The sequence below is a fragment of the Hermetia illucens genome, chromosome 4, assembly GCF_905115235.1.
Source record: "Hermetia illucens chromosome 4, iHerIll2.2.curated.20191125, whole genome shotgun sequence".
In the NCBI taxonomy this organism is placed as follows: Eukaryota; Metazoa; Arthropoda; class Insecta; order Diptera; family Stratiomyidae; genus Hermetia; species Hermetia illucens.
In genome coordinates, this window is record NC_051852.1 from 104,251,598 (window position 1) to 104,274,041 (window position 22,444).

A 22,444-nucleotide genomic window follows, 5' to 3' on the forward strand; every position below is an offset into this window, starting at 1 on the left:
TCAATCTACTTACAGTGTATATTTGCGTAGCGCATTTTGCAGCATTGGATTTCGCGGAAATACTGATTTTGGAAACCCAATAGGGATTTCCGGTATATCTGCTGCACTGTCCCAAATTTGAGCGACAATTCTTTCGAAAATTGGTCGATAGCGATCCATGTCCTTTGCCATTTCAACCATGCATTCACCCCATACATACCCACCGATTGAAAATCCATGCAAAATTAATGGCGAATAGCTTGCGTTGCTTTCAAGAAATTTCACGACGTCAGCAGTCACCAGCTGTAAATATTGTTTGTCATCTGCATTAATATTCTGCTTAACATACAGCTTCATTTCAACTACGGGTGGATAGGAAAAACCCATTCCTAAGGTTTTGTGCAATTTTTTCTCTGAATATAATCATGTTGAGTAAAAAAACAAGGTCTCGATTAATACTTTCTGAAACAAAGATCAAAAATAAAGGCTAAACGCAAAACAGAAGAAAGTTATGATTATATCCCTATAGGAAATATAGACCTCAAAACATATCCTAGTATCTCACTTTAAAGTTAATAATAGTTTGCATTGAGGAATTTACCACATTTTGGAATTTACTTGAAGATTTTTATTTTTAAGAACATAATAAAATCACAAAGTACGGTAAAAAGCTAAAAGGTTAGAAGCAGATAGATAGATCATCATCATCATCCCAGAAAATAAATAACATCTAAAAGAACACGATGATCGCAGGCTCATCGAAAACTCCGTCGAGCAGTAAAGCGTGTGTGACATCAGAAGAAAGAAGCCTAGGAAATGCAACAAGTCTGTGAACTCGAAAAGTACAGGAAACACCGCAACAAGTCCAAATGAACCTATATACACTTGGATGCGGATGGTAGAGCCATTCTGATGAATTACTCAACAAACAAAATATCAACTATTTGAAGGTCTCATTAACTGAAGAAAACGGACAAATGCTGCCTCCACCAAGCTTGGAAGAGCACCATTAGGTTCAAAGAGTCAATATAACTAACCACCCCAAGCAGTTTATATGCTTATTTTCATCTTATGCTGGTTTAGCGAATTAAAGTCGGCAGCGTGACGTTATTTTTTTTATTTATTATGATTTTGTGAAGAACCATCTAAGGCTAAATAACCCTATACATCCAGAAGGAAATTGATCCATACTAAAGAGCCTTCACTCCAGACATCAACGGATCTTTTCCTTTTGTGCAGCTGTTGGAATATTACCATCAATCGCGCCATATTTTTAGCGAGTTTACTCGTGAGCTCACCTAGGATAAAACAGACAGAGTAGACGATCATGAGAGGTTCCGTGAGAGACCGACGAAGAGAACGTATTCAATGTCGTTACAAAAATGATCACACCATTGATTAAAAAGGATCGAAGAAATGCTAGAGTTTTTGCTTCAGCCGACGCGGCAGATGGCCTTGGTCCTGTCGATAAATGAATAAGACTTCATGTCGCATGGACGGCATCAGGATGTAAGCGAATTAGCCCTCGACGAACAAATCCGCGTTTGTCTGCTAAATATTGCTGTAATCACTGGTAAGATGAAGGAACTCACAAGAGCCATTCAAGACCATAAGTACACTGTAGCAAGCAATGTGAACATTATTGCGCTCGTTCGTGGTTATTACCCTAATTTGACACAAGTATGCATTCATGACAGCTGAGTCGACTGGTATTCGATATCCAGTCACGATACAAATCCCTCTGCCACCAGTGAGATTTGAACCGCAACCTTCCGCATCGACAGACTAGTACTCTAACCACTGAGCCATTCGCTTCTCGTCGATAAAATACGGGCCAATTATGAAATTATCAACAATGCCAACCGAGAACCAAAGAAAGCGATTCCTATTACCCGAGCGGTCCATTACAAAGATGATAAACCGCACACTCGGAATGTCGAGAGAGATCTGCATCGACTTGTCAAAAGTTGTTACCAAAGCACACATAATATTGAACACTCTTATTGTGTTAGTGACAAAAACGGCACTTTGCTTACTTACTGTCAAGCCAAGAGAAACTGACGACATCGCAGCTGAGCTCTTGACTGGGACCCAACACTCTGGCTCAGTGAGTTAGAGCACCATCCAATTGCAAGAAAACACGATCGTTCGAAAAAGAGAAGTATTATATCAGAATGTTTACATTATCGTCCGACACTGTAACATGGGACATCGAACGCCCAACGCTTTATGCAGAAGATGTTGTCCAAAAGTGAAATGATCGCCTCATGCAGCATGCAACAAACGCCTCAAATCCAAAATTTACCCCAGGTTCGCCCTCTTTCCATTATTGGTTCTGAGGGCTGGCTGACTATAAAAGAAAATTAAGGACACCTCGCGATAATGGACACACACATGTTGCGTTGGAGCAGTGGCGTAACATGCCATGAGCACATCTGAAATGAGGACATCCGTGATTGTCATGGGATTGCAAAAATTTGGAGTAAGACGCCTTCGATAGTATCGATGGGTAATTCACGCTGACGAGAACTCTCCGATTAAGATTAGTTTGAGCATCGAGGTCATGGGTAACAACCAAAAGGACCGAAACAACAGTAGCTTCATATGCTAGATAGGGATTTGAGAGCCTCTCAACTTCATTGCAGTCGATTGAGATGAACCGACCACCTTTATGGACAGAACAAAGGCTAAAGAAGAAGAAGTTTTCATTTGGGGAAGTACATCGTATTTTTGGCTAAAAACAGGAGCAAGTGTGAAGTGAGACTTAGCAGTTTGGATAATATATTTTGTAGTGATTAAGAATATCTCCATTTAAATATTATAGATAAGTGAATCCCGGAGTGATCGCCTCTCGTAACCCAACAAAACTTCAATCAGTGCTGTAAAGCACAGAAATGTCAGTGTTGTGTCCTTCGTGAACAGAATAATCGGGCCGTATTTTTTTTTTTTTGAAAAGGTGCATAAGATGTAATGGGAACTGTCACTGTTGTTGCATATTGGTAAATGATCACACTTCCCACACTTTGTGAGTTGTTTCACCAAGGATAGATATACCATTTTAATTACACTGCATAACTTTCGGCATCACCATATTTGACTCCCATGAACTTCAGGGTATCTTGAGAGCAAATTTTAAGTTAACAATCCGAATAATATCGCTGAATTTAAAGAAAATATCCATCGTAAAGTAAGCGAAATTGTGCTTTATGGACTCTGGCACTTTATTCAAAATGCTATGAACCAATGGCGAAAAAAATATTTTCTCTGATCACATCAATAAGTTGGTCTCCAAATTTCCTTAGGAACTCACGGGCTACGTATATCGAAATGTGCCATTTTAATAAGTTCCTAGTGGAAGCCCGACAAAGAAGGAAAAGAAGACCTCAAATCAAAAATGCACTAACAATGTAACTCCACTATATTTCTAAAAAAAACAAAGTACAAATTCTGTGCATTTATACAAAATTTATTATTTTAATTCGTTACCCTAGGGCATAATCACCACCAACATTCTAATAAATAAATCATGCGTTCATAACATACATTAACCATTAGCGTTAAACTAAATACACCATGCTTTCATAATTTAGGATGCAAACAATATTAACTTAGCGAACTAAACGAAAAATGAGGTCGCTGTTTTTATATCCACCTAAACATTGCGAATATAAATTTTATAAAGAAAAGGAAAGAATGTCAGCAAAATTCAAAAAATCGTGTATTCCTACCTACTCTCTAAAGCGCTCTAGACATGATGGCAAGTGGAGTGATTGGCCAACATCATCGATAGAATCCAAATGCAATATCAGAAAACAACGGAACGCACGCTTCAGATGTGGTGGTTGCTCCGTTACGTTTTATACTGTAGCCTCTAAATCAATAAGTCACCATTTGTTAAAGTTCGGAATTTCTGCTTCTCTTCTTCTTTCACTAGAAATTATTACTGATCTGCACGCTTCCCTAGCGTTCTCAATTTCGCAACGTTTACACGGACTTCAATAGATCTCTAGTTGAAACATTCCCCCTTTTAGTATGTTAAAAAGATAACCATCCCGAACTTTTTAACCGTTTCATAGTTGAAAAAAATTCGCACCCAATGGCACTGTATGCAGGTCTGCATAGTATGTAGATTTTCATACAGTTGAGCTATATAGAATCCAACAGACATGCAGCTCTAAGGACGTGTCATATTATATTATCATTGACGAAATTGATGTCTGTTGAAAACTTATGATTTCATCACTTTATTTTTTCCGTTATCTTATAAAAACCGTGTCATCTTCATACAGAAAAACCCGAACGAGTACTGAGTTTCAGTTGGAATAATCTTTATTCGTACAACCGCACTCATTCGTTTGAAATCCCTTTAACTGTTGTTAGTTTATTGATCTAATATTGTGAAATGTTTGATTTTTCTATGCCAAACCTACCTAACCAACGTCACAGTACCATTTTTACTCAGATCCAGGTTTTATTTCCTCTTGTGGGTATTATCGCACAAAATATTTCCTCTTTCTTTTGTAAACTGACGTGATGAGACTTATTGGCAGTTCCAATCGCTTATAGCCATGTGTATAATACATTCCAAAAATGTTTTCAAGTAAATTGAAAATCGTCCATGCTGGAGTTGGCAGCTGGCTATTTCCAATTTAATATTCATTGTGCTTCGGTACTTTTTCATTTTACATAGTCGATGAATTTTCCAAGTGGTGAATACTAATTTGGATTCGGAATTTCTCATTGAACACTTACTTTATTCCTTAGATTCTTCGCTACTTCAGAAACTGGTTAAGTCACGTTGAGGAAAAACAAGTTTTTTTTTCTCAAATATAAGAATGTTTAATTAAATCTAAACGAATTACATTACCAATAAAATCAAATTACAACATGTTCCGTTTGGTGAATACAATAACTCTTGATCAACCTAATCACAAAGGAAGTCTATGAATAAATTTCGAAAAGAAACTCAAAAACTTATTGCATAATTGTTGAAAAAGTCGTGCCATTTGATGTCCCAGACCTTTCTTTTCAGCAACTCCAATACTGCCTTACCCAGATTTCTCATTTTTAATCACAGCATACAAAAGACCGTTCCTTTCCATAAAATTCATCAGAAAGATTCTTACAACTTAGCGCGGCTTTTCTCCGCTCGCCATCCAACATGGTTTTCTTCGAGATGTTTAAACAAATGTTCCAGATATTCGTTTGTATGATGCTTGTAATGCATAACATGAGCTGACCTATCCCAGCATTTCCATGTACACTTAATTCCCAGCGATTCCATTGTTTCACGAACAGATAGATTCGAATTCTCAGCACCGATAGGGTCATTTTTGGATAGGAAGAACAGCACCGGTGCTTTGACAAGCGTACTGTGAAACATTTGGCTGGATCGTATATAGTGAGTGGTAGCTTGTTCGTGGAATGTCTTCAAGTGGTAGCTGTTGACGAAAATATATTTCAACAATAATAGGAATTGCTTTCTCTTGATTTACTTACATTGTGTAATTACGTAGAGCTTTCTGCAGTGTTGGGTTTCGTGGAAATATAGACTTCGGAACTCCAATAGGAATTTCCGTGATATCAGCAGCACTATCCCAAATTTGTGCGACAATTCGATCGATTAGGGGTTGATAGCGATCCATATCTCTTGCCATGTGGACCATGCATTCACCCCAAACATACCCACCAACAGAAAATCCATGGAGAATTAGTGGTGAAAAGCATGTGTTACTTTCAAGGAATTTTATGACGTCAGCGGCCACTAGCTGTAATTATTATTTTTCACCACCATTAATATTTTATACGTCACGATACTTTCATTAGAAAGGAAGCGGTAGAAGCGCGTATATACAACTTATTATTGTACTTATAATAAGAACAGCACAAAAGAATCCATGTAACGAGTAGTACTGTTAGTAATAAACGATATTAATTCACTCTCCCTATAACTCTCATTATAGGTTATTCACCACACCAAAAGAGGCAGTAACATAATATATGTATATTGTTAGATTGAAGATATGCATGCATTTTCTTCTTCATCTTTGTATTTTTCCGTGGAATAAATGTAAAGGTAATATGTTTGGTCATTTTTTTAAACATTTTCTAATAAAGGACCGGTAAGCTCTTTGACTGTTCCGGTCGTGTGTCTGCTTTTAGCCACCACAGTAAAAAACAAAACTAATTTTATGTTATATCAAACCTACAAATTTAAAAGGTAGACTTCTAAATAATATTTATTTATTGCGTTTAAATGTACGTTATTACATTTTATTTTCGCTTCTTAAAATATTCTAAAAGTAACACCCTGAAATGGCAAAAATTGAATCACCAAAAGAAGAGTACCATGAAATTGGAAGTAGCGATGACAAATTGTATTTTGTTTCTCTGAATTTGATATAGAATAGAATTAGAACAAGAAAAATAATGAAAAGTAAAGAGTGTTGTCCTGAGAATTTTTTTATTGATTCCGATAGTGACAGATTTCATTTAACAGCAAGTGATGCAATTAGAAGCTTCCAGCGATAGCAACATTGAAGACAGTGATGAAAATGAGAAAATGTATAAATGATTTCATTATATAGATAAATGTTAGCCTCAATCGAAAATTAATTTTCCGGTGGGCTTCAAGATTGTCGAACCCGAATTATTGTAAAAGATCTAACCCAAGGAATTTCTTAGACTCTGTGTTCAACGATAGTGGATTTTCATTTGAATGACATATGGATAAACTCAATTCAACTGTGAAGTATTCATTGTAAAAACAAACTCGTCAAGAATTAAATAAAAAATAAATATCTCAATATTTCTTGGAAGATATGAAACACGAATTCGTTTAAAATAAAATTATATTTAATTTTTCTCTTTCAATTCGTCACAAAACTGCCGTTCATTGACGAATTCCAGCGTGGATAGATACCATCCCCTACAAAATATATTTGTAGGATTCATCTGTATTTAAGGTATTCAAAGTTTTACTTCCACCAGCGCCATACATCAAACAAAGTTCTTCAGTCTTGTAAAAAGGGTAGATAAAATAACGCCACAGCCACTCTGGGAAAGTGGGTTCATGACGTAGCAAGCGTTTCCCTTTTTTAAAATGTGACATACCCACTGCCACTTCCGCCATCTAATCAACACATTTACCGGCCTCTACGCCGGCTCGGATCATCGTTCGAATTTTTCTCAGACCACAGTACTCCGATGATAAGCGGAGACAGGTGGTTACGAAGGCTGGCAGTAACTTTCCGTGCGCTGCTCCCATATAACAGCATAGAGGGGACATGAGTGCGGAACAACCTCATCTTGATATTGTCGCTGAGGTATCTGCATTTTCAAATTTGAAACAAAACCACCACCAAGATGTTCTGCCCGATAGATAGGATAGAGTGCGATGATTCGGCAGACTGAGAACCTTAGCTTTGTTGTTGTTTATCTACAGTCCGACTCTGCTTGTCTTTATTTCCAAATCCAGAACCATTTGATCAAGTCCAGAGCAGATAGATGTCATCAGCAGAGTCGAGGTATTTGAGAAAGATTTCATGATTCATTGAAGTCCTCATCATTATCGATGACAAGAAGGAGTAATATCGACAGAATGCAAACAAAAGCAATTCTGTTCCTAATTCTATTCTATTCCTCCTTCTGTCCCCTACGAGACAATTCTATGTTAAAACATATTTGATTTAGGGAAGATTATAGAATTTCAAGAAAGCAAGATCGAAGATAGTGGATAAGATAAACATGCGAATGACGCTATTATAATGGATGCTCAGATTTCCCCTCTTAGTGTTGAATAATATTACGTCTTCTTCTTTCTCGACGCATACATAATAATCACATTATATTTAGACACACTCTTAAAATTCATATGCTTCAAAAATATTATTAACGTCATTCCAATTCCTAAATAATACCGGTTTTATTTATTAAAAAATGCACTGAGTGCTTCCATACAACAAACCACCAGTCATACGGAACGAAACTGTCAACTTGAAATATTATCATTAACCTTATCAACTGAACCTAATCTATTTGCTACGTTTAATGGAATAATTACGTTTGTTGTATAATCGTTAATGCATTTTTGGTAGTGTCCTCATTTGTTTATTTATAATTTAGTCTTATCTATTCTGAAAATTAATAAATTTTCAACAGACATGATAAAAATTTTACACGGCCCGGCGAGGTATCTATGAAATTAAGCACTAGAAGGGAAGCTTACCAAACTGACCTTTCACTTGGGCCAATACTATTGGCGAAGTCACAATTTAACCTTCATATGTGAAGCAGAGAGTCAAGAATAAGTGGGGTTCAGAATAACCTCTAAAGTATGTAGAATGGAGTTTACATATAGATAGTTTTGTCTATGGGGAACATAATAACCCCGCGATCTAGTATTAGATTTTTTTAAATTTACATTCATCTTTGCTGGTTCGTTGAGTTAGGACCGGACTATAGCCTTTCAGAAGAATGATCAATATCAACCGCTATAAAAGATAAATTGGACCAAATTAGTCTGACTAGAAGGGAATTAAAATGTGTACAATAGATTTCAATGTACTAACGTTTCGAGCTAACAAAACTTCCCAACTTTTTGGGGGTTGTCCAAGAAATCAATTTTAATTTTTCCCTGACCGGAAACCATTTCACTGTCAGTGACAAATTAAAATGGGTCTATTAGCCTAGTAACGATAGATTTGGAAGATTTTCTGCTTGGAATCGTTAGAACATTGATAGTTAATACTTTGATTCACATCCAACAAGACATATTTGGTCAAATTTATCTTTTATAGCGTGTTGATAGCCCGGGCCTTACCTTGGCACAATCAATCAAACAATCTCCTACTTCTTATTACTTTTCTACATTCCACGAGCTTGTGGGTCATTTTTATTACTACATTAATGCTGTGCAAGCGCCAAGCCTCAGAAGCGGAACAAGTAGAAAGGCCTACACAAAAATCCATGAAACAGCCAGGATTCCACCCCGGACCACAGATCGAGAAGCGCACGCCATCGTGATCACAATTTCACTCAATGTTTGTATTGTATGTTTATAATTTAAAACGACAAATATTTTAATACAATTATTTCATTAACTAATTGAAACTCGTCATTTTAATTAATTATATTATTAGCATTCGATTCAAGAATGTGAAATAGTCGCTGGCTCAAGATTTTGAAAATATTTAATTATTTCTTATAAAATAGCACAACAATAAATTCATCTTCCAAATTTCTGTGAATAAAGGCGTCTCGTTTCAGTTCTTATCTACTATTTACTGTTTCACTTATAATAATAACATTTCTGTTGCGTTTCCCATAGTAAAATAAGCCTTAAATCTTTTAATCCCTCATTTTCCTTCATTTCAAACAATGTTGAAAGTAAGGCCAGTTCTTAGGACATATTCAATACTTCACAAGACCAGACAGGAGGCATGCAGCCCTCGACCTAGATCAAATGGAGACGTTTATAAAAAAAATAGACTATTGCCTTCCTAGATATACAAATTGATCGACGCCTTCGATGCTCCGCCCATTAATGCTGTTTATCTTCAGCCCAATTCTACTTGCCTTTCTTTCTACATCCAGAGCCATTTGACTAAGATTCATCGTCTGGTGATGTTTGAGAAAGATGTCATGGTCCCAGTCCATTGAATTCCACCACGTAACAAGAAATAATATCGGTGACAAGATACAACCCTAGCGAACTTCGCGTTGGACCTCAAAATTCACTAAGATTTTACCCCGGTGCATCATATGTCGCTCTGATAATAACCATTAATTTCTCTTTTTTGCGTAGAGCACACTCCCTGTTCACCCGGAGTTTAGATATTCGTTTCACCTACTCTTCATCGATTTTGATAAAGCTTTCGATACTGTTCTTGTATGATGGTTTCAAAAAAGCTCCAGACGACCCTAGGTAACGATCAACAATCATCAACCTAACCATACAAAACCAGTAGAAAGATTATAAGATTTTTTGGTGTTTTGTTTATTTCCTCTACGACGAAGACGAAGATTCTAGCGGAAAATCATTTATTGGGACAGCTTTGACATCAATGCCCGAGTGTCCGGATATCTAACTGTTTCGCACTCCTGATCAAGAGGCACCTTAATTTTATAATGGCTACGATACCACTTGCACCCGCTCTATTTTAAAATCCGAAGAAGACAAACTGGACAATGGACAAACTAGTACCTTACGCCCACGTGTTTTGTTTGCAGCGATTTGTGATGTGGGAAGGGAACATAGACTCGACCGCTGTTAATTAATTGGATTCCTTGCATGCTGGAGCCCTTTCCCCTTTTATAGCTCCTGGCAATGGATACCGTGCTATGAAGGCGTTTTTGTACAAGCATTCGCGAACAGTCTAGACAACCACTCGAGTACAGTTCGGCAGATGATTTACAGCTTACGCATACGAAACGAACTCACCGAAACAGTCGAAGAAAGTTTCTTCCTAGTAAACAAAATTTGATCTACTTATGTTCACTAAAAATGTTAGGTGTGACGGCTACACGCTTTCTAATTTATCATGGGGCTCCAACTAGTGCCTAAACATTAATAAAGCGGTAGAAATGTATCCTATATTCACTTCCGTTTGATACCGTTGATGCACAGGAAGGCGACCAAATCGTATGTCCACGCAAATGGAAATCCTTGCAGATCATACAACTTTCAGATCTGTCTTTGAGAAGATATACTGTCGTACTCACAAAAAGAGAAGAATGATCGACGAATGGAAATGGGTTGTTTACGATGATGGACATAATAGTCTTCACCCAGCCCTTCGGTAAAGTGTTCTCCATATTACACATGGAGTTATACGTCATGTTATTAGCAATAAAAACAATAATAGTTGCCGCAACAATCCAATTGGATCTAGGCTTTCAAGCAACTTAGAGAATTTCACGGTACACTATTTTATTGGTAGTAGAAAAGTGTGAATCTGATTCGAAGGTCAATCGGCATCATCAGAGCGCCATTATATATTTCTGGTACAACAGCCATGACTTCGTAAATTTTCTTTGGGTTACTAGAGCGGCATTTTTAAGGCTTTGTGTAAAATTAAACTTATTCAAATCGGTTTACTGTCTGTCTGTCCATCACAAGCATTTTTTTCGGAGACGGTTGTAGCGATATACCTAACCGAAATATTCGAAAAAAATCACGAGGCTGCCACTGTATGGTACCTAGGCTCCGAAATACCCTCCATACCGATACCTGTTCAAATAAAGTTAATAATAGTATATTACTATAATTTTTAGTAATTGACTGCAACAAATTACGTTAATGCAATTCCTAAAGATTCCGATACATAAGGACCAGAGCATATCGAAGGGTAGAGTCTGAAAGATGGATTAGAAAGAATTCATGGAAAGATGGATTAGAAAAAGAATTTCAAGGACGTTAAGAGGAAAATGATGAAAATGCAGAATATTTAGATGTAGTGTTTCCACCTTGGTGGAATATAGGGCATCCACACAGTCAGATTGTGCTTCAGTTTCACTATCATCACACTTAACACTGTGATGATGGTAAGCTCACAGCAGGAAGACAAACACAAACACCCAAGACGATGAATGAAATCCATTCCGGCACATCAGTCCTGTAAGGCATAAGAAAATCATTATGGTGCACCCGAACTGGGGTTAACATCTCAATCATGAATATATGTCATTGTTTCCGGATGTGTATCTCTGGAGCGCAACACTTGTCCAGCTTGTTCTTAAGGGTTGTGTTATTAGAATCGGTTCGATGTCTGTCTGTCACACCCAATTTATTCGGAAACGGTTGTGTGGTCTGATGTTCCCTTTACATATAGCAAATGGCGCCAATTTGTGATAAGTTTAAGGGGGGAGGGGCTCCCCATACATGAGAATGGAGAGTGAAAAAAGTGGGGTATCAAATAAAAGGGCTCATTTAATACTTTTCGAAAGTAACGAACTATTGTGCATTTGTATAAAGGAAGACATAAGGCACAAATTATACACGTCCAGTTTGAAAAAATCCAACTATTATTAACAAAGTTATAGAGGGTGAAACTTTGCCATTTGTTGTGAATTTCGTGCATTCTACAACGTGTATGACGTCATCATACCATATCAATTCGTCAATACCACAACAAAGTGAGCTCACATGAATGGGGGGTCACAAAGAAACATTTTAAATTTTTGGGTCACTTGTATATCAATATTAATTACTTCAGACAGACATATGTGTGTATGTAGGTATATATACGTACTAATGAATTTGGCGGGTAGTTAATCCAGATAGATATATTAGTACATTAAACCAGCGGTATTCAATATACGTACTATATATGTACATATGTATATTTTTGTGCATGAAGTAATCCGGAAATATAAATACGATCAATTTATATATGCATGGATACGTACTGTATTCGGTAATAGGCAGTTTGTATGTTTAGGGTGAGAATAATATCTATGTCTGTAATATGTACGCACATCTTGTAGTTTGGAAAAATATGAAGGAATATGTTGGATTTGTAGCTATATACGAATGGAAAAATGTGCATAGAAGTTTCTCACATAAGATGAACCCAAAACCTTTATACTCGAGCTTCCAGTATTCCGACTTGTTTATTATATATCGTACAGTTAACAGGCACTCCAAAGTGATTTTTCCTGCGCAAGAAGAGTAAAAAGAGGAATTGCTCATACTGCTGAAACTTGGCCAAACCACCTTATGTTGTCAAGTTGATTCGCGCCACAGGACTATTCCTCTAAGGACTAACTACAAACGTTGGTATTTTTGTATTGGTAGAAGGTAGGAACGATAACGCCGAGATTAAATAAACTGCAGCAAACAATCCAGGGTGTCCGGATAGCAGAATGGTTAGAGCACAAGGCTGTCGTACGGAAGGTCGCGGTTCAAATCTCACTGGTGACAGTGGAATTTGTATCGTGATTTGACGTCGGATATCAGTCGACTCAGCTGTGAATGAGTACCTGAGTAAAACCAAGGTAATAATCTCGGTTGAGCGCAATGCTGACCACATTGCCTCCTACAGTATACTGTAGTATACCGTTACGGTCTTAAATGAAGTGCTCTAACACACTTCAAGGCCCTGATCCAATATGGATTGTTGCGCCAACGATTATTATTATTATTAAACAATTCAGGGCAACGATATAATCGATGGCAAAATAGTCCATTTTAAACCTAAGGATTGATGCAACTTTCATCGGAAATAATTTTCAAATCTTTCCCAACTGTTCAGTGTACATAAATGTTTCTGTCGGCGGTTTGAATGCGAAATTGCTGGCATCTATTAGTAGCTTATATTGTGCTAATCAGAAGATTATTTGAAGTATCTCTTCGTTGAACTCAAAGTAACTCCATCTTCAGTCCTATCAGCATATCCAGATAATAACATACATATGCAACTTTTGGGGGGCAATACACTCAATTCATGTTGATAGAAAAGTGGACTTCCATCATATAGCATACTTAGCATGTGCAACATAACTTTTTTAAGAGTTAACATACTTTTGACGCCTCTTATTCCCACTACTGATCTTGCTTTAAGTGAATCCTGAAGCTTGCCGTACATAGAAAGCCCAGTAACTTTCCACACCAGTTTGCTTCAATTATCAAAACTTCATTATTATACAGTGATTTTCCATAACGTGAGCTGACCTTTGAATCGTCTAACTTTTTCTTGATAATAGAGATAAATTCTTGAGTTCGATAACATTTATACCGGCGATTACTTACAGCAAACTTCTAGACGCGTAATCATACTCATGGTAACAGCTGCACGTGACGAGAAAAAGAGACCTAACCAACCTAAATAAAAATATGTGCCCATACTCTTAAATATAGGAACAGTGTTGAGGCAGGTATGATTTCCAAGTCTAAAATCTTATCAGCCCACCTCTCTCACTGATTAATATACGTCTGTGTTCCTTGAACGTCCCATAATGAAATTGTTTCAACTAGCACAAATTTTAAATTGAATTTAACCTCGTAAATTGACAAATGAGGATTTACATAGCGAGTTACTTCACGGTCAATCGAACACTGTTAATCATCGCAATTTATGCAATTCGATAGTAAATTAAACAAGATAAGCATGAATTACCTGAGCCCCTTTAGTCGGCCATAACAATTGCCATGGAGTAATCTCAATAGTAAGCACGTCATAACCTTGATCCGTATACAATTTTGCATATTTCAGAAGATTTTTCTGTTTCGCAAGTAGCCATGAGAACATGACAACCAAGGGCTTATCTATCTCATGTTTCAATCTGAAAAAAAAAAGACATTTTTTATTACAAAAGTTTTTAACTATTACTACAGTATGTATACTTTAAAGTCTTCGGATCTTTCTCGACATTTCTAGGTTGGCTTGAATATAGAGTAAGATTTTTCGTAATTTCCTGTGTCGAAAATTGTCGCCGTTCGGGGAGGGCAGTCATTTGATTCTGTAATAGAAAGCATAAACTATTATGAACGTTGAAAACGATAAATATCAATTTATATCAATTTCAATTATGTTGAAAGTAGTATCAACGAAGAAACAGGGTACGGCGCTACCGCGTCATGCTCTAACCGCAATGTAGCCTCTAATCGAAAAGGTTGACTGGCGTTATAAATTACACCTCATGATACAATCGCAACCATGCAGTCTACACGTATGTATATTATTTGCAAATTCGGGGTGCACAAGTAACATAGCCCGCAGAGAAAGACAATTGATGCTGGAAGAATACAACTCACGATTCAGTTAACTTTGTCTACCTGATAAACTTCGATGGAAAATTTTATAACAAATAATTTAATTTTATAACAAATAAAATTTCACAGCAAGATCGAAAAAATAAGGCGACCCCTTTAAGGTTGACTACCCTTGATTGCTAACAATTCAATTGAAAGATCGAACGATCGATCGAACGCAACAATAATGTTAGCTGTTTGTCCATCCACCATGTGTACTCGTCCCATAAAAGGCCCAGCTTTCCATTTTAAGCCCATGGAGCATGCAATAAATGATTTCAATTTATGATCGCGGAACTTGAAACATCCAACTTTAAACTCACGCGACATAGTCTGCTGGTTTAATTGTTCAATTAAAAAATGTCACTTTATATTTAGTTAAATTAATATAAATATGAAACACTTTATCTGCAGAGTACAGAGTGTTTGAGTGTTCGAAAGTTCTTTTGCGAATAAAATCTTACATGCAAAGATCATAGATCAATGAACCAGTACTTGATTCACCACGAAATAAGCAAGAATTGTTGTCAAAAAGTAACCGGAAAAATTAACAATTTCAACCAACGCTGCATCGTTTTAAATATATACAATGTTGGGCAAGATAAGCTAAACTTACAATTTTGATTTAGTGCAAGTGTGTGGGTATTCTCTGGCATGCGTCGAAATCAGAACATGAAATCAAGAGTATCGAGTGAATCTAGCGGAAAATTGCTGGAAATATTATTTTCAAGAGCACGATTGACTAATGAATGTTAGGGTTACAACTTAGTGTAATTTACGTTTTATATTTCCCTCTCTGCTAGAACAAAAGTTCGAGCAAACAAAATGAGGTTGGAAAACTGCCAAAAGGGTTGGCATTAACATAAGAATACAGAAAAAAACTACTGACGATTTCGTTGCGTGACCAGTGTTAGCCAGGTGTCGATTGTTCCCTTTTATTCAGTCGCATACCCAACATGGATAGGAATTATAATGAGAGAAACCGCTTGGTCCGGGCCAAACTGGGGCTAATCAACAAAAGTAGATTGCCACTAGAATATGAAGTTATTTTGCATTAAACGTTAACCTTGATAAGGGTGACTAAACGGTTGTTTTTTTTATAACAACATATTTTCTGAATTGTAACTCGTAACGCAAAGGAGTTTGAAGTTTGTTCTGAAATGTGGAATAAACGAAATTTCGGAGATGACACATGTAGGAAAAATCAGATTCACATTAATTAAAGGACGACAAAATTGATAGACCAGTAGCTTACTCCAAACTACAATTTTATTTTATTATCTTTATATATTTCGGGAGCAACTTACTCCCTTCCAAAGCTAGCTTTGTACTGATGAAGGGAGTAAGTTGCTCCAGAAATATATATACATAATAAAATAAAATTGTAGTTTGGAGTAAGCTACTGGTCTATCAATTATAGACTTAACTACAAATAGAAGACAATATCTAACATTTTTTAAAGGACGACAGTTGAATTTTTAATTATAATAGAAATAAAAGGCGATGAGTGAATCGCCATGGAAAGTGTTGGGCATTGCAGGTTCGTCATAATGTCCGGATCGAAGATCAAAAGTAACTTGCGAGCTTTGCAAAAATAATGTCCGAAGATGCAAAGCAGTCCATCAGGCAATTACAGAGTTGGATGATGGTTCACATATCGAAGATTTGGCGTTTTTGCATGTAAGGGATTCTGGGATTACTTATTTCAAAGACATCCATTGCCTGTTTAGTACTGCTGGTTTACTATTAAGGGGTTCATCCCGTGTGAAGGCCGTTTTTTTTGCCTTTTTTTGAAAAATTATTTTGGAGGATTGGATGAAGATAGAAACGTGATTTTTTCACCATATGTTTATTGATATCTGTAGTATATGTGATAATTTTTTCAGCTTGATATCGTAGCTAGTTTTTGGAATACGTGTCAATTTATACACCCATCTCCAAAAAAAGGTGTTTTTCTGCTGCCACGCTGGAGGGCGCTGTGTTCATGTGAGGAAAAAAAACTAAACGGCATTTTAATGTGGACAATATTCCACGGTCCGCAAACTAGGACAATTAGAAAATATTAAAAGGTAAATTTTTGGTGCGCTTCTAAACTTACTTTTTTGGATTTTGGTGTTTTTTACGGCTTTTTTTATGAATAAAAAAAACGACCCGGCCGATTGCAATTATCCTAGTTTGCGGACCGTAGAAATATATATTAAAGAAGTGAAAATTTCAAAGAATTTGGTTGGATAGATTTTGAGCTATGGTGGCAGCCGATTTTCAAGATGCAGTTTCGAGGAAAACGCATTTGAAAATTTAAATGTGGTTATCAACAGTAAAATTTTAACTCACCATTAATCTCCTATACCTGGTCCATAGAGAGCACCCTCCGTTCCTTCAAAAAAGTCTTGTAAGGCCGATTGTTGCTCTCTGGTTTCAATTCTGGCTCTTTCAGCGAGGTTATTCGATCGTCGTTCGGACCGTCAAATTCGCGCTCCATTACGCGGGGCGACTTAAACCTGACATATGAGCCCAACTTGACATCCCATTGTTACTAGGATTTTGAGAATGCCATTGAATCCTGCATTCAAAGTAATTACAGCCAGAAAAGTGGCTATTTCTACGACCTTTGCCCCAGAATGAAGGTGTTTAGGAGCGAAAGTCCAGATCAATGCATTTAACGACTCATTCTTATTCTGGGTCTCTGCTCCTAAACATCTGTTCAAGAGATCATCTCGTGCCAAATCTTCGTAGATTGGTTTGATGACTGTTTGAACTTCCTCAGTCAAAGGTGCCTTCTCGTGGTGGAATCTATCCAGTTCTTCTTTAGCTTCTGCTTTACGCCATTTGCACCAACTGTCCTCGCCTGCTGGACAATTTTGATGCTGAGGATTTTCGTCTGTAGAACATTTATGGATGAAAGTTGCCCAAATTTCTTGCTTCATTCCTTCTATCGAATTTGTGTGTCGACGAATAGCTAGCCCAAAAAATTTAGTGAGGTCGTTAATAACCTTATCTGTAAGTTTTCCAGCCCCTTTTCCACCAATGCCTTTGTGATTCTTCTTTGCATTTCTAAGCCGCGTTCCCATTCTTTTCTCGACATGTCCTTTTTAAGGTTTTGTGTAAACACAAAACCTTATTAAAATCGGTTTACTGTCGGTCTGTCTGTCCGTCACACGCATTTCTCTCGGAGACGGTTATAGCGATTGACACCAAATTTGGTAGAAAGGTGGGAACTGTGAACGATCACGCATACAGTGAATTACATCCTTTTACGTCGAATTTAAGGGGGGTCTCCATACATGCAAAAGGGGGGTGTAACATTTTTTTTCATCAAATTTAGTCATATAGGGTATCAAATTAAAGGTCTCGATTAGTACTTTTCCAAGCCGATCTTAGTTTTAACATTCGTTGAAGGGTGGGGAGTGCGGGGGGTTGAAAGTGATCACTTCTTTAAGGAAGCCATTCTCAGAAACTACCAAACCGAAAAATCTGAAAAAAATCAGGAGGCTGCCATTATATATTGTGCCTGAGCTCCGAAATACCTTCCATGCCGATATCTGTTTAAATAAAATTAATAATAGTATATTACTACAATTTTTTGTAATTGGTTAGAAATCCCCCTTAAGTTCATCCTAGTACCATAAAATTGCAGTGATATAGGCTATAATATAGAGCATGATCTTACCAAGTTTGGTGGAAATCGCACTATTACTAACAAAGTTATAATACCTCAAATTTGTTGCTTCTTTGAAAATTGAAGACTATGAATGTCAATATCACCCGAAAGTGGATACTCTCACATAATATATGGATATATTACGTGCTACGTACTAAGAAATACACAAAATCTTTCGTACCTGAAGCGTCCAGCTTCCGGTTTCCCGACTTGTTTACTACTACGTATATTTTATTATTTGCAGAAATGCCAGAGAAAACTCCAGTAAAATCCAATATAACATACAATATACAAAACTTGTCGCAATTGGAACATCCATGTTCATGCTTGCTAAAAGTTTGCTGATGTTGATGCAAAGTCCTTTTTCTTCTCTGATAAGTATTGATTCCCATGAAATACTCGTTTTTTAGTGCGAGCATGACGTTGAACGTTAAAGCGATCTCCTTTCGTACGATCCATTTAAAAAAATCACTGAACACACAAACAGCACAATACTTACAACAAAATATAACTGAGGATAGGTTGAAAGCCTTTTAGTGCTCACTCTAGACTGGATTATCCTTTTTATTCCAAAAAGCAAATAAGTTTAGACGATTGATTGGTTTTCCATCTTTTTATATTTATACCTGTGTTCGAATTTATAAGGCTCAGGTAAAAAACTAACAGGTAAAAAAAGATTCGATGTTCTTTCTCAGCGAGTACTCTAGCCGCGGCTGCAAACTCCTTACCTGTTTAACACTGTAATTTCTGAATGACTCGGAATATCGGAAAATCCCTTTGCCCACATATTCTCCACTATATATAGATACAATTCATGCAAGAAAAAATCGATTTCTCCAACCCGACACACGGGATGACCCCCTTAACACCATATAACAAAAGTAGAATGGATTTGTCGAATAACGAGATTCCACACACATAAACTTGTCCACTTCTTTCTTTTTTGCGCTCAGTGGCGATATCAGGTCATCTAAATCGGGTTGGCATTCTTATCGATAGAAAACAATTTTGGTCGCCTTTGAGTAATTTTCAACTGACTTAGATCTCGGCGCTCATTTTAACTGGATGGTTCGCATCAGCGATGATTACATGACTGCACCTTAAAAAGGCCTTTCCCGTCACTCCTCCTGATGGGTAAAACTTCCCATCGAATCACCAATGGCCATTTCAGATGTTATAATAGCGTGTTATGCCACTGATCCAGCTCAACATCTCCGTCTGCATTATCGGGAAACTGTGTCCATTGTCTTCGGTGGCTGGCCAGCACTCGTAGTAATAGAGGGTGACATAGCGAACGACGCTGCGATAGACTTTCAACTTGAGACTTTTATTCATACATCGATTGCAAAAGACAGCACTTGTGGAGCACTACTTCATCCACATTGCAATGCTCTGCTAAGCGATCTCATAGCGCAATTTACCTTTCAATGAGGTTGCTCACCAAGAATTCTGTTTTTTCAGATTCAGTCTGAATCTGGCCTATTGGCCAGCCCAGTCAGCCTAACTACTTTCAAACGATCAATATCTTGCTTATATTACTTATTGAACGGTTACCATAGCGAAAATTAGTAGACTAGGCTGATAGTAACCAAATTATGTTAATATTCGATACAGATGACAAAGGTACATTTCATTCCCGTATCATTTCTTCTTCCTACAATCAAATGGACGTGCTAATTAATTTTCCATATAGCCGACATCCGTCTGGACAATAAGAGCAGAGTACCACAGTAGCAGAATAGAGTAGATGTTGAGACAAAAAGGTCTATAATAAAATCTCTGCGGAACCCAAAAGGAACTTCACTTAAGCATCCAAGCCAACTTGTTCAAAGGGACTCAACTCGAAAGTACTCTGCGTCTTCCTAAAGCGCAAACTACAAAAGATTCATTGGCCTAGTAATCGACATTACAAATTTGCATATCCCACGAGAGTTTGTGAATTTTAACCATTCTAGTAAAAAGACACGAAGGGTGATCCTAGGTTAATTCGATCCAAATCATTGAAACATCTGAAAGTCATTCACTGAAAGATAATGCTGAAAAGAAACTCAATTAGAGATCCGCTTCCGTAGCTAGTAAAGTTTTTATTATCGCATCTACTCACATTTCAGGAGTAAATTCCGTAAAATTTTTATTATGCCGATATTCCGAGAACAACGAAACTTATGAGTAATATTTTTATTCTCGCATATACCGATGTTTTTGGAATAACTTCCAGTATTTGTGATAATACAATAAAACTTTACTAGCGACTTCACCAGAAACACCGTAAATACACATTCATGCTGCAAGTTGAAGTACGTTCAACTTATGCATTCATTCCCAAAGACCTCTATATCCCGCCGAAATTTATCTGACTAAATCGCCAAGGCGCAAATTGAGATGTTTGTACACGGAATTTATCAGAAATTTTGGTAAAAACGTTAGAGAGTAGCTATACATTCTATTGCCGCTGAATAGCGTCACTAAGCATCTACTATAAATTCCTAGAATTCTAGATTAGCATAACATAATTCGTGATTCCGCCCGAGCGTGAAGTAACAGACCCAGTTTTATAATTTACCTGAGTGACTGAAGAACGGTTTGAGGAAAGGGAAAGAACAGCAGTGGTTTTCGTAAATTTAACTGTCAAATATGGCACAGTTTGGCAAACTGGAGTATTTTTAAATCATCAAACCGCCTAGATCTCCTTGAATGATAGATAAGATTAGATTGAATAATGGTCCACCGCAAAGATCAATTCTTAGTCCATTAACTTTGAATATGACGATGACTAGCTCTAGCTATCTAACGCCGGCCTATAAGTCCTTGGCATACACTTCTGACATTAGATTTAAAAACCCTAAAAAGTATTCTTTTGAAGTTTTTGAATCTGGAATTGGAATTGGTCTCTAATTCAAGACACGTTCAAAGCAGGGAACTATTTTATTTTTTCCGGATATCTCTGTGGTTAGAGCACTAAGCTGTCTTTCGGAAGATCGCAGTTCAAATCTCTCTGGTGGCAGTGGGATTTTTATCGTGACTTGACGTCGCATACCAGTTGACTCAGCTCTGAATGAGTACCTGAGTGATATCAGGGTAATAATCACCGGCGTACGCAATGTTTCGCCACAGTAAGGGTCCTCTGAAAATTGGGAATCACATTGGATCCCACTTTCAAATTTAGATATCTTCAAATTTTTAAGGACCTTCCCTAACGCACTTCGATATGCTACCCTAGCTGTAGTTCACCCAATAGTGGAGTAATGCCCCAATATGGCTATATGGATCAAATATTCTGAACTATTAAAGTGCTAGCCCCGCATTATAGTGAAATTGTTGCAAACAAAGCTTATAATCCACCTCCATGAACTACAAGAAGAAAACTTTACTAATAAGCTAGTATTTTAGTACCTTCAATAATTCAAAATGATGAGACCTATTGGTAAAGCCAATATATGTCATCCCCTTAGCCCAACTACTTGTGAGGAAATTTCATTGTTATAAACTCATGTAATATCAATAATATAGTCCAATCAATTAAAACGTATCCCTTAATACTTTCGCATCGAATAAGATAGTTTATATTTAGTATCGGATGGACCTTGGTTCTACAGTAGCCTCGTGCAATTGAAGATCCAACTCCGCACAGGAGAATTTCATCGAGAATGCATCGAACGTAAAAGTCAATTTGCGCTCAATCCGATAAAAACAAAAACTCCCATCGAGGAAAGGCACATATAAATGTAAAAAAATAACAGCAGATGGAAATTGAGCAGGATAGGTACATTTTAACCAAACGAAGGTAAAACCCGTAACCAAGAGCCGCCAAGAAATTAGCACAATATACATGCAACCAAAATTCAAATTTACCATGAAAGTCATCATGAATTCGAACAAATAGGAAAGCAATACTACATCTGCCAATTGAAAAGTACTCATGGCTAAGTAGTGATATTAACGAAACCAAAGAAGTTTTGCTAATAGCAGAATTTAAATTGTAATCCGGATAAAAAAAAGCAACTAAACAAGTCAGGACACCGCAAGCTAGACGCTTTAGGTATGAACGGTTT

The 22,444-nt window shown here is 37.0% G+C and overlaps 1 protein-coding gene across 3 annotated transcripts in view; it reads right to left on the minus strand.

Annotated features, from left to right (window-relative positions):
- Positions 1-22,444, minus strand: part of LOC119653581 — a 34,697-nt gene that overhangs the window by 636 nt on the left and 11,617 nt on the right. Inside the window, exons 2-5 of one of the 3 annotated variants that reach the window (XM_038058328.1) lie at positions 14,324-14,439; positions 14,097-14,262; positions 5,479-5,747; positions 4,793-5,420 (exon numbers count right to left, since the gene is read on the minus strand). In XM_038058328.1, coding sequence (XP_037914256.1) covers positions 5,102-5,420; positions 5,479-5,747; positions 14,097-14,262; positions 14,324-14,433 — 864 coding nt within the window. In that variant the 5' untranslated portion in view covers positions 14,434-14,439 and the 3' untranslated portion in view covers positions 4,793-5,101. Of the gene's footprint in view, positions 1-13; positions 283-4,792; positions 5,421-5,478; positions 5,748-14,096; positions 14,263-14,323; positions 14,440-22,444 lie in introns of those variants that run through there. The other 2 variants (XM_038058326.1, XM_038058327.1) reach the window with 2 other exon arrangements.